This window comes from Argiope bruennichi, chromosome 9 (genome assembly GCF_947563725.1).
Source record: "Argiope bruennichi chromosome 9, qqArgBrue1.1, whole genome shotgun sequence".
Taxonomy (NCBI): domain Eukaryota; kingdom Metazoa; phylum Arthropoda; class Arachnida; order Araneae; family Araneidae; genus Argiope; species Argiope bruennichi.
The window spans coordinates 29,677,584-29,690,212 of NC_079159.1; the positions used below are offsets into that span (position 1 = coordinate 29,677,584).

At 34.2% G+C, this 12,629-nt stretch overlaps 1 protein-coding gene across 1 annotated transcript in view; it reads left to right on the top strand.

Moving 5' to 3' along the window:
* Positions 1–8,050, top strand: part of LOC129984912 (uncharacterized) — a 42,549-nt gene extending 34,499 nt beyond the window's left edge. The window contains exons 8-10 of the mRNA XM_056094862.1: positions 1,352–1,791; positions 3,397–3,778; positions 7,817–8,050. Coding sequence (XP_055950837.1) covers positions 1,352–1,791; positions 3,397–3,778; positions 7,817–7,975 — 981 coding nt within the window. The 3' untranslated portion in view covers positions 7,976–8,050. The remainder of the gene's footprint in view (positions 1–1,351; positions 1,792–3,396; positions 3,779–7,816) is intronic.
* Positions 8,051–12,629: the final 4,579 nt, after the last annotated feature.

Sequence of the window (12,629 nt, forward strand, 5' to 3'; positions counted from 1 at the left end):
ATCACTTTATTAACCGAAAGCGCAGTACAGATATATACAGCAGCACATGAAAGGAGCCCCAATGGAACTATGCAGTAGCGTCTTCTAACATCAGATCATACTATACTAAAATTCTGACATACGATGATGTAATGAAAGACCAATCAGAGATCGCCTCATCACTCTTACGCCTTCAAATTCTCTTGCGTAAAGGCTGTGATGTCACATTTGCGATTAAGGACAAATTTGTGAATAAGAAATGCAATGGCGTAGCAACAATTGCAAAGAAAGCCTTGTATGGCATTGGCTTAAAATAGTTGCGAAATAACCTTTGGCGTGAATTTAGTATTTCTCCTGAATCTGCCGTTTGGTCCTTGGGGAGTTTTTGGCGATTAATCTTGGAGACTGATGGCCTGGTGGTAAAGTCCCGGCTTCGGAGCCGGCGAGTTTCAGGTTCAAACGTCCTCCCGCTGGTGTAGTGTAGTATGGAAAGGGAATGCCAGCTGAGTTGTCGTCCTCGACATCTGACCGTGGTTCAAAATGACGAGGTGCGTCCCAAAATATCCGTAGTGTTGCTTTAAAAGAAGACATTACTATAAATTGGCGATTAATCTTGGCATTCGGTTAATAGTATCTGAAAATCGAATTTGGGTTGCTGGTGCGTTATTCGCAACCAATTGAAATAAAAATGTTATGCAGAACACATTTGCACTCGTAAAATTCCGTACTAGATTTCATATATTTTAAGTCGATGCGTTTCAAAATTATCCATTTTACATGTTTCTGAAAGTACAAACCAACAGTCGTTTAACCTCTCGTTGGATTTCGCTCAAAATTTGACAGAAATCTACACTATAGGTGTCAAATCTATGTACCAAATTTTATCCAAGCTCTTTTTATTTTGTAATTTTTGTTAATTTATATTCGAACAGCAGGAATCCAGATATCATCTAAATAGATTTTTCTCGAAATTGGATATCATTAAATTTGGTGTTTAATAAAATTTGTATATAGTTTTTTTTATCTAGTTTAAAGTGTTTTTGACTTCTTTCTCACAGACGGGCATAAACAGTCTTTAAAATGTTTTTCGGACTCGCAGAGGTCTAAAATGTGGAAATTCTTCAATTTTCGAGTTCGAATTTTTCGCCGCTCACATTTTCTCTGCACTTTGTATACAAGAAAGTAAAAAGGTTATTTCTTCTGCAAATATAATTTAAACCACAACTTATTACAACAAAAGTTGAATATATTGTGTATGAAGTGGATTGACATGATTAAATGCTATTTTCAGGGTAAATAACTGATGGTTAGTTATACTAATATTGAAATTAAACTTTGTATGCAATAATATGAATTCATTGATGCATTCCAGGAACTTCGCGAGGCGTTAAGCTACGAAGATGTGGGTTTGTCCGATGACCTTGTCCATGCATCATTTCATTTGCTCTTGAAACTATTAATGAAAACTGACGAGTCTTCCGGATATGTCTTGCAGTCTGCGAACGCCATTCTTGTTGACAAGCATTTACCCTTGGTGCCTGAATACAAAAAGGACATGGAAAGTCTGTACAATGCCTCTGTCGAAGTGGTGGATTTTGCAACCGATACCGATAAGATAATAAGAGATATGAATAAGTGGATTAGCATGAAAACAGGTGGAAAGATCCAATCTCTACTGGATCGTTTATGCGATTGTTCATCTTCGGTAATTTTGAATGCGTTGTATTTTAAAGGAACATGGAGGATTCAGTTCCCAATAAATAAGACAACCATGGAACCCTTTTACAACAATGGTTTAGAATCGGAAGCAACGTAAGTTTTAAACTCTTTTATATGTATAAGATACTTATTGTAAACTTTAGAAATTTACTGCGGAATGTCGTGTGAAAATAAGATTCAAATCGTTATTATAAAAAGAAATTTGGAAAAGCGTCTTCTTATCGCACCGAAATCTTTTGCAGACGAAAAGAATTCTTTAAATTACCATTTTTTTTCAGTCAAATTTCAAGAAAGAATTTCTGGAATACATTGAGAAACTGTCTTTAATGCTAATATCGTACACATTTAACTTAAAGCTTTTTTAACAAATTCTATGTATACGAAAAGAATAGTCTCTAAAATGAGAAATTCTGTACTTCTTTGAAATAACATACGTGAATTCGATACAATTTTAAGAAAATTAATTTAAACAACTTTAAGGTAATACTGGACCAGTATCAAAATAGCTTTAAAATTAAAAAGAATCGCTCAAATTCGTGCGTCGAATTGCAGAATCTTTGATATTTAAATCCAAGGCAAAATTAACAAATCCTCTGCTATTGCTTAGTATTTCAGGTGCCCTTGCCATTTATATGAATTGAAATGGCAACAAATTCCCAAAAGATGTCGTCTCTTTAAGAAGTTAAATAAAATCTGTGGCACAAGAGCTTAATTCTACTCGCAAATATATAATGCATAATATACAGTATACATCCGAGTATCCGTCCTAATGATATGGAAGAGCAGGTCGGATAACAAAGCCGGATAGAGGAAAAGACAAAATTTTTGTACCAATACACGCTGTTATAATATGCATTTCCTCGCTTCTTATTGAGTACTAAGCCCTCGCCTCAATGTGAAAACAGCCACTGCCCATTGAATCATAGCAGTTGCCAATAACATGTCGAGTTAAAATAGAATTATGTAATGGTAGTTTGTATATGTTAATATTCTGCACTGCATATTTTAAGAATTTATTAGAGAATGTGAAAAATTAATCTTACTTTCTGATATAAGTTCTGTAATGCCAACCTTAAATGCAGGAAACAAACATTAACGTAAACCGTAGGTCTAATTCTTAAGAAAATTGATTAAAACCGATTCTTTCACTGATAAATGATTACATAAAAATCGAAACTCGGTTTTTGAAAGTCCTTAATAGATGACGGTGCACAACGAGCAGAACGCTACTCTTTTCCTGTCACAGCTTGTATTCTGCTCACGACACGCAAGAGGATCGTAGCAGACGCCCACTTTCAGTGCCTTGGCAATGTTGCCAATACAACACCTTACCTTCCTCGTTTAATTACGATAAAAGACAACCAGGCTGGAGAGTACAGAAGCCGGGCAGTCGCGAACTAGATCCTCGGGAGTGTACTGTATATGAATCTGGAATGGAAGCTTTGTCTAAATAAAGCAAACTTTGAAGTTTCAACTATTCAAGTTTTAATTGCATTATTTGTAAATGTATGGTAAATTGTTGAGTAAAGTTTTGTGTACTTTTCAAATTACTTTTAAGATTCGAGTTATATACAAATTAAATAATTCGATTTGTTTAATAACAGAAGTCTTGAAGACTAATTCTGCTCGGTGACATACAGAACACATTAAAATGTGTTCTGTATGTCACTGTTTTCTAAAATGTAAACATTGTTTCAGACAAGTACCCATGATGCACTTGACAGCTCGATTTCGATACTTGGAAACTTTATTCTATCAAGTTCTAGAGCTTCCCTTCAAGCAACGCAATGTTTCCATGTATATTTTATTGCCAAGAAGCCAAAATGGGCTGAGAGGTTTAGAAAAGAGCCTGACCAGTGCCATGCTGTCCAATATGAGGATGAAGATGCTTGACACGAAAGTCACAGTATCTTTGCCCAGATTCAAAGTTGAATATTCGAAAGAATTATCGGAACAAATGCAAGAATTGGGGGTCAAGTCTATTTTCAATGCTGGAGCTGCTGACTTTTCCGGAATGACTCCAAGCAAAGACATGTATGTGAATCAAATCCTCCACAAAGCCCTGATCGAAGTGAATGAGGTAAGTAACCACTCAAATAGAAATGCAATGTAATAGTGAGATCTTATTTACACAGGAATGATGGTCTGCTGGAAAAGGCCACGCGACCTTTAGCAAATTCTCGTCAACAGTTTAAGTCGCGCAGGGCATGCGGTAACCTTTGGAACAACGGATGAATGGGTAGAGTGGATAGTAAATCGGATTACGAATTTCTGCTGTTGTCGGCTACTATTTCTGCTAAGGTGTCAAATTGCCAATTGGTGAGGTGATTTTTTTAGTCAACATATTGTGATAATTGTCTTTGTAGTAAACGGGGTCAAATTTAGTTAAAATGTCGGTGAAAACTTTCTATTGCAAAGGCAATCTGCGATGTTAAACGCTTTCAAGTCTCAACTTTTTAACCCAGTACAACGAGATTTAATTATGAAAGGAATTGAAGAAACATCAAGTTCTGGCTCACTGGAGCATATTTTTATTATGCAGTTGTTCCACATCTATCTTGATAGAAATAAGGCTTAATATGCCAGATAAATGAACTTCTCTCAGCTTTGTAGAAGTAGTAAATGGAATACACATTTCTCGATTTTTTTCTACAATTGGCATCTGTGTTTTGCCCACTGATTTTTAAATAATTGTCCGAAATTGAAGGAATTCATTATTAAAATTCCTCTATTACCAACATAGAATATCCGAGCTTGACTGAAATAGTTTTCCGATATTAGAAAAATAACCGAAAGCGGTTTTAAACGGTCCAGAAATTGGGAAGGGGAAGTGAAATAAAAATTAAATTTAATAGTTCTTCAATTAAATCTTCCTATTTTGTTTCTTAAAGATGTTTGATCTAAATTAAATGCATATCAGACATAATTACTTAATTTTGAAGCTAAAGGACTATAGATATCTTGCTAATATGTTTATGGGCGGCTGGTATCATATTTGTAAATTATAATATGCATAAAGGAAGAAAATCATTCCAGATATTTTATTGGAGAACTGTGGACCTATAGCTTTTACAGCTACATATTTTCCCAGAAGTTGTAAATTAAATGCTCCCGATTTTTGAGAATTTTGGTTAATTTCCTAAAATATTTCAAAGACGTTTTGAAACGGTGCATCTCGTTGCTTAAATAGCTGTGCTCATCCTCAAACATGTTATAACGATACTTAGGATATTCCCTGTATGTTATCGTTACCACAATTATGAATAGACGCATCAATCCTGTAACATTATCAAGCTCCTGTGTGTTGCATAAGAGCAGAAGTTCTCAAGACAAGATGTTGAATGTATGTATGCTCTTTCAGAATTTGCAAGAATGGGATGGCATCATTCTATTGCATCAAACTATATGGCAAGCACATAAATAAGGATAATATGTCAGCTTGGAGCCCGTCTATCGAATCAGAAACTCCTTTTCGCTACGAATATTCATTTTGTTTATCCATTAATTTCAAAGTGATTTATTATCATTAATGTAAATACTTATTTTTAATACCAGATGGGGTTTTTTACAAGTTCCTTTTTAGGTGCGTAAAACGTCTTAGAGGCGAACGTGTGAATTTGTCAAAACGCTGCGTTAATCCTTAAGTGGAAAGTTATAGATATGGTTTCTATAAATTAGGTCTCAGTATTTAAAAGTCTGTAACCCTAGGACTAGAGTCGAATCCTCCTTGATTTTTAATTTCTGAGATACTTTTCAAGTCTCATAGTATCAAGATTCGGAGGGCACGTTTCTTAGTTTATTTATATTTATGAAAATGGGGATATTGAAAAGGCAAACGTTCTGTTGTAGGGTTACTATCGAACGAATTATAGCATCATCTAGCTTGGAGGAAAATGTCATTCTAAAGTTCGGTACTCTTCTTAAAATTATCTAATTAGAATTAATAATTTTTACTCGTTCAACTATTTTTTTACTTTTGTATAATACAAAGCAACACATTTTGTGTTCTACTTTGCAGTATTATAAAAAAGGGATAGATATTTTGTAATTCTTCCCGCTGACCTTTTCAGTTCAAAATTTGACCAAGATTATAATTTCCAAAATATGTGGGTCTTAAATCTTCATGAAGCAAGATGGTAGCAATAAGCAAACAAGCGACTTGTGTCGAATAACCGGAAAAAGGGTCTTCCAACTCGTAGATGTACCAGCTTTTACAAAGAATTAAACTTCGTCAACGGAAAGACTGCTCAGATGCAAATGAAGATAATACGGAATTATTTTGAATTGGCAAACTATGCCACTGGATTTTTATTGCCAAAATTTCAAATCGAACCCTGCAATTAGTTAGGCCTCTATCAATATAATTTGAGTATATGAACGCGATAAATAAAAACTAACCCCCAAGATAGATACACAATGGATATATGGGACTTTTGTAACAACTGCAGATCTGTGTAATTTGTCTCTAAATCTATCCATGGGCGAACTGTCTGTCAGTACGAATGACAAAAAAAAACTCAATGAAATATATAAATGAAATTTAAAATGCAGTTTTGACAAAAAATCTGTAGAACAATTAATCTTTATTTCTTTTTTTCCTTGCTAATTTGAACGAGATGTATATAATAAAATACATAGGTCCTTTATCAGATAAGAGAAACCTCAGCGATTTACGCATGCTCCAGAAAGCATTGCTTTCTCCAAAAATGGAATAAGATGAAAGCTGTTTACATTTTATTTTGCATTGTAATAAATATCCGATTATCGCCGCAATTAGAAAGCGTAATAACCTGGACAATCGTCAAAATCGAACAAGTTCGAAGTAAAACGGTTCAAAATCACAAGTGGAAACAAAGAACTGAAAGGATCCAACAGGGTGGGTTTGATTCTATAAGATGCCTTAAAAGATTATTGCGACATTTTGACCATATTGCATTCAAAATATTGAACACTGTAAAGTAAGCATAAAATATCTTGAGCTAATATAGCAAGGTAAAAACGTAATGAGACAACAAATGCGCCCATCTAACAATTCCTCTGAGGGATAAAATCTTCCGCAAGTGATCTTGGATTCTTGAAACAAATAATACTAGATTTCCCCTTGCTGTACAGCAAAGGTAAATATGCAGGGTGATTCATAAAGTGTACACTTTCCAGACGTTGCAAAACAGTAACAATCAAAGACGCGAACCACCTTAGTGAATTGTAAGTTAGATGTACTCTTAAATTGTCTCGCCCTTGACAGAAGTCACATAGGCAGTAACATGTGTGCAATGTGACTAGGCTGTCGAAAAGTTGGCGCCTGCAATGGAGGTTTTTTGTGTTCCTCAAGCCGTAACTGTTATACAATGGCATTTTCGATCACAATTCGGAAAAGAAATTCCAGTTACAAAAACATATCTATCAATGGCATGAAAAATTTAAAACTACGGGCTGTTTGTGCAAAGAGTCAAGTCCTAGACGATTGACTGTATCGCAAGAAGTCGCCGATAGATTTGCAATAGTATTGAACGAAGCCCGGAAAAAATCAATGCAGAAGGTGAGTAATGTAGTGCAAATTTCTCAGCCCACCGTCTGCAGAAAATGATTTCAAACGCTTTCGCTAAATCTAAATGACTTTGGCAATCAAACGCGCTTTGAATTTTGAGCCGATATGCAGCTTCATTTTGAAAAAGATTTTGCTGATTACTTTGTTTTCACTGAAATGACATTTCATGTCGGTGGGAAGATACACAAGCACAATCTTCCCTTTTTGAGAAAAGAAGTTCGAATTCCCAATGCAATACATGCGGGATTCCCTTAAGTAAATTTGTTCTGTGCAGTATCCAGAAAGTACAAGGTCTCTTCTAAGGGGTCAAACTTGGAACATCTGCGACTATCTGTGACAAAACTTAAAATAACTCCATGCAATTCTGTTACACATGACGTATATCTTGCATTGTTCTTGATTTATAGTGTATTGAAACTGTATACTTTATGAATCGCCCTGTACATTTAGTGTAAGTAGATCAAAAAGCCGAAGGGAGAATTTTATTCTTGTTTTATCTAGAAGGTCGGTAAATATATCATTGATTGTTAAATGTGCTTCGGCACAATTAAAGTTGTCTTCTCTTTTCAGGTTGGAAGTAAGGCTGCTTCGTTGACAGGATTTGCTAGCTACAGAATGTGGCCCACATTCGAAGAGACAGCGGAATTCGTAGTCAATCATCCTTTTATGGTCGCATTATTAGAAAACAGAAGAACGTGTTTCTTTATCGCTCGTGTAAATACTTTGTAAAACCAAATTAAGTTTTTATCCGATTTGGCAAATGTTTATATTTTAATTAAAGCTAATACTGCAACAAATCTTGTAATTTATTGGCTTAATAAAAATTGGAAATCTAAACGCTGAGTAATTTTAAGTGCCTAATATCCATCGGAACATTGTACATAAAATAAACTCGGTCTCTTCTATTAAAAAAATATATCTATTACAGGCATTGTAGCATAAGTAACTGGGCTTAATTCGTCGTTATTATACAGCAATGACAGCCTCCACCCACACTATTTAGCACTGTCGTCATAAAATGCAATAACTAAAACAATGAAAATATACCCTAATTTATCAATTTGTGAGGGGAAAAAAAGCAAAGTTATATCACATATTTCGTTTGAGTTTTAAAATGTTCTAAAATTGGCTTTTATGCAATTAAGTGCTTTTCAATTTGCTCAAATTTTTAACATTTTCTCAATTAAAAATCAAATTTTGAAAAACTTACTGTGGTCACTTAGCATCTTAGATGATATTGCACTTAATTGGATTGCTCAAGTTTCAGTGGTCTGACATTATGAACAGAATGAATGATTTTTCCATCGCACATGTCCGCAATTTATAGATAATGCAGAAATCTATAAACAGGGTCATGCTAAATTATATAATTAACATGTGAACAGGTAATTATAAAGCAACGGCTATGATAAGTTTTATTGAGTATTATTTAAATGTTCATTTAGTAATTCTTCAGTGTCTCTCATTTCTATCGAATAAAGAATTTAAATTAAAACATTGGTTAAAAAGATTAAGCCTTCCGTGTCCTACATCCAATGGCAATGCTACTGACATGACTCTCTGTTCTTATCAATTTTCAATCCAATTATGACTTCTGCAAAGCTTTTTTCATACTCAATCTCAGCATAAAAGCCATTATCCTATGTCTTCATCGTCATATTTATAAGAATGAATACAATGCAACAAAATAACTGATTGAGCAAATAATAATGGTTTTATAAGTTCTGTCTTCAAATTCGAAACTATTTTCTGTATTTAGTTCGTATTTCAAATTTTCAAGTCATTACTTTATCACTTAGTTTTAGATGTTTTGTCTTGAGATGCATATTACTAAATGTCTATTGTGTATAGTCTACATTTAATAGAAGACAGCTATTCTTTTAATCTGATAATGAAAGTTTTTTATTGTAGTATTTTTTTAAGGCTTTTTCATTGTGTCATAAAGATGGTGCAAATGCATCATAATGACTTCTAGTTCTTTTCAGCTGCATTTAGAATTTGTTAATTTATTGGCAGTAGTCCAGAGACTCTAAATAAATGTAATTTATCTTTAATCATATTTCAATAAGCAAAATGGTTCATAAATGTTTGATTGTGTGTGTATAAAATTTTACATGACATATTCAATTGCATTGCATGTGAGGAGAAGAAAGTCGTCAAATTGTCAGTGACTAATTTCATAGCATGTAATGGCCTACATCACTGAACATACTGTAATTTTTTATTTTTTTTTATAGCTGGCATACTATTAGTAAATTGCCCGATATAAATTCATCTCTACTTATAGGGGGGAAAAAATGCTTTATGTCCATGCCTTACAAAGTAAACTTTTAGACCTAGAGCTACCTTAGAGCTTAGACTTGGACCCAACTAGGAATACACTTCAGAATAGACATCTTGCAATATTTTAAAATTTAATTGATGCACATAATTTTCCCTAAATTGCAAAAATGTGATGTTATAATCCTTTTGTGATTAAAAAAAAAATTTAATTTTACTGGTACCACTTTTAATTGCTATGTAATTTTTATGAATTTTCCAATATTTTTTTTTAAACTTTGATGGTAACAATTGTTGAAAATCATACAAATTCAAACTATTGTTTTATCAATATTTAATTCTAATGTTGAAAGTTAAGGAAGAAAGATTCCAATTACTTTAGCAGTTTATAAAAGAAATTGAAGAAAATACAGTAGAAGGGAGGTACAATTTGTCAATATGCTTGGAATTCTATTTCATTAAGCTCTTCACATACAATGACATGTAACATGCACATCAAATTACTGGATTTTGAATTATCTAATTAAGGCAGAATTTACAATCACCTTAAATATAAGGGGTATTTACTGTAATATGCTTCATTATCTCAATTAAAATAACAATGCCTAAAATGTCATCTAATCGGGAAGTGAAGTAAATTTATAGGCCTGAAAATCAATTACTATAGCCACCTATCAAAAACTGGTGGAAAGCCTTCGCAGACGTGTGCAGGCTGTCATCGATGCAAAAGGAGGATCAACATCATATTAATATGTGCCTCAATACGCTCAAAGTCCATAACACTGGGTGTCCGGATACTTTTGGCCAAATAGTGTATAGCACAGATGCCTTTGACTTGCTTTCAAGGAATTTAACCAATATTTTAAGCTTTGAATTAATTCAGTTTAAATCAGTTAAATGAATCTATCTTTTTGTCAATGACTTTTTCTAAAATAAAAAAAATTAGAAAAGCTCAAGTATGTCCATTTTCACTTTAATATAACTTGGGTAATCCACTTTGTCATATAGCCACTGTCTAATAATAATGCTGCACATAATGTGTTAATTTAGAGATACTAGAAGAATTTCAGTGAGTTTCGAGTAGGATTACTTTATGCACTTTGGCCAGTTTCTGTAAACTCTTAACTTCTTGAGAATCATGAATAAATTATTCACAGAAGATATTAATTCTACTCAGTTTGAATGTCCAATGAACCAGCTAATCAAGAGATGAAGAAAATTAGTATTATAGAGTTGCTTTCTGTACATTAAAATGAAAAACTATAGGTAAAATGTAATATAGTAATTCTGTAAAAGAGACTGATACAATCAAATTGGATGAAACATTTTCATACTGCAATGATTCGAACTAGAGATCAAAACGTTTGTTTTCATACTTTAATTTAGAAATGCAATTGTGTGCACTATATATATTCAATATGCGAAATATTTTACATTTTTTTATATAAATCCATTGTTTATGAGAGCATTGTTTTTGTCAAAGGAAGACTCCCCCCCCAATCTATAAGAATGGTGTGATACACTATCTGGCCAAAAGTATCCGGACACTCCTTAAAAAAGCGGGTCTGACGGATGACGCAATTTGATGCGTAATTGAAAGTTATAAAAACTTTAGTAGTGGTTTGTCAGGTTGTATTTATGCGTTTGTGAGACAATGAGTAAGTCAAAGGAGCTTAGCGAGTTTGATTGTGGTAATATAGTGGGATGCCACCTTTGTGAGATTGCAGATATTCTACAGAAGCTTAAATCCACTGTGAATGATGTAATTGTGAAGTGGAAACGTCGAGGCAGTGAAACTTCAGGAAAACGAACTGGTAGGCAGAAAAAACTTGCTGAACGCAGCCGCAGAACTCTGAAAAGGGTAGCGAAACAAAACTGCAAGTCCTCGTTGGTGGAAATTTCTCAGGAGTTCCAAAGCTCATCGGACGTTAGTGTTAGCAGCAGGACTGTTCGTCGAGGGTTAAAAACTTTGGGCTGCACAACCATGGAATCCCAACATCACTCCTCAGAATGCGAAGCATCGAATGCAATGGTGCAGAACTCAGTCATTGGACTGTGGGAAAAATGTTCTTTGCTAGACTGTAAAGCGAGATTCATCACTTCAGTCAGATGGATGTGTCTGGATCTGGGAGATGTCCGGCGAACGTTTCTTTAGTGACTGCATTGTGCTAACTGTTAAGTTTAGTGATGGAAGCATAATGGCGTGGGGGTGTTTCTCGTGGTTTGGCCTGGGTTCGTTAGTTCCTGTGTTTGGAAACATGAACTCTGAGATGTATGTGGACATTCTGGACAATGCTGCACTCCCAACTCTATGGAAATATTTTGGGGAAGACATATTTCTCTTCCAGCAGGATAACTGCTCCATTCACACATCGAGGCTTACACAGATGTGGTTTGACGAAATGAGTATTCAAAAACTGAACTGGCCTTCTAAGAACCCTGATCTAATCCCAAAGAACACCTTTAGGGCGAATTAGAGCGCAGATTATGTAGCTAGCCTAATCGACCATCTTCACTGCAAGCACTCACTGCAGCTCTGATGGACGCCTAGAAGTCAGGAAAGTCTTCCCAGACGTGTGGAGGCTGTCATTGATGCAAAAGGAGGACCATCAGAGTGCACTGAGGCACATATTATTATAAGTCCATAACACTGGGTGTCTGGATACTTTTGGCCAGATAGTGTATAGCCCAGATGCCTGACTTGCTTTCAAGGAATTTAACCAATATTTTAAGCTTTGAATTAATTCATTTTAAATCAGTTAAATGAATCTTTATTTTTAATGACTTTTTCTAAAATAAAGTGAAAATGGACATACTTGAGCTTTTCTAATTTTTTTTCGTTAATATAACTTGGGTAATTCCACTTTGCCATATAGCTATTATCTAATAATAATTCTGCACATAATGTGTTAACGGAAATTCTTCTAGTATCTCTAAATTGAGTTTTGAGTAGGATTACTTTCTGCACTTTGGCCAGTTTAGGAGACTGGCTCATTAATTCAACATTCTCAATAACTAGTTTTAAATGATGAAAAAGGCAAGTATCAAGCGTATTAAGAGCTGCAACAATATGAAAGAATATTGTTATGAATATTGCATAAGT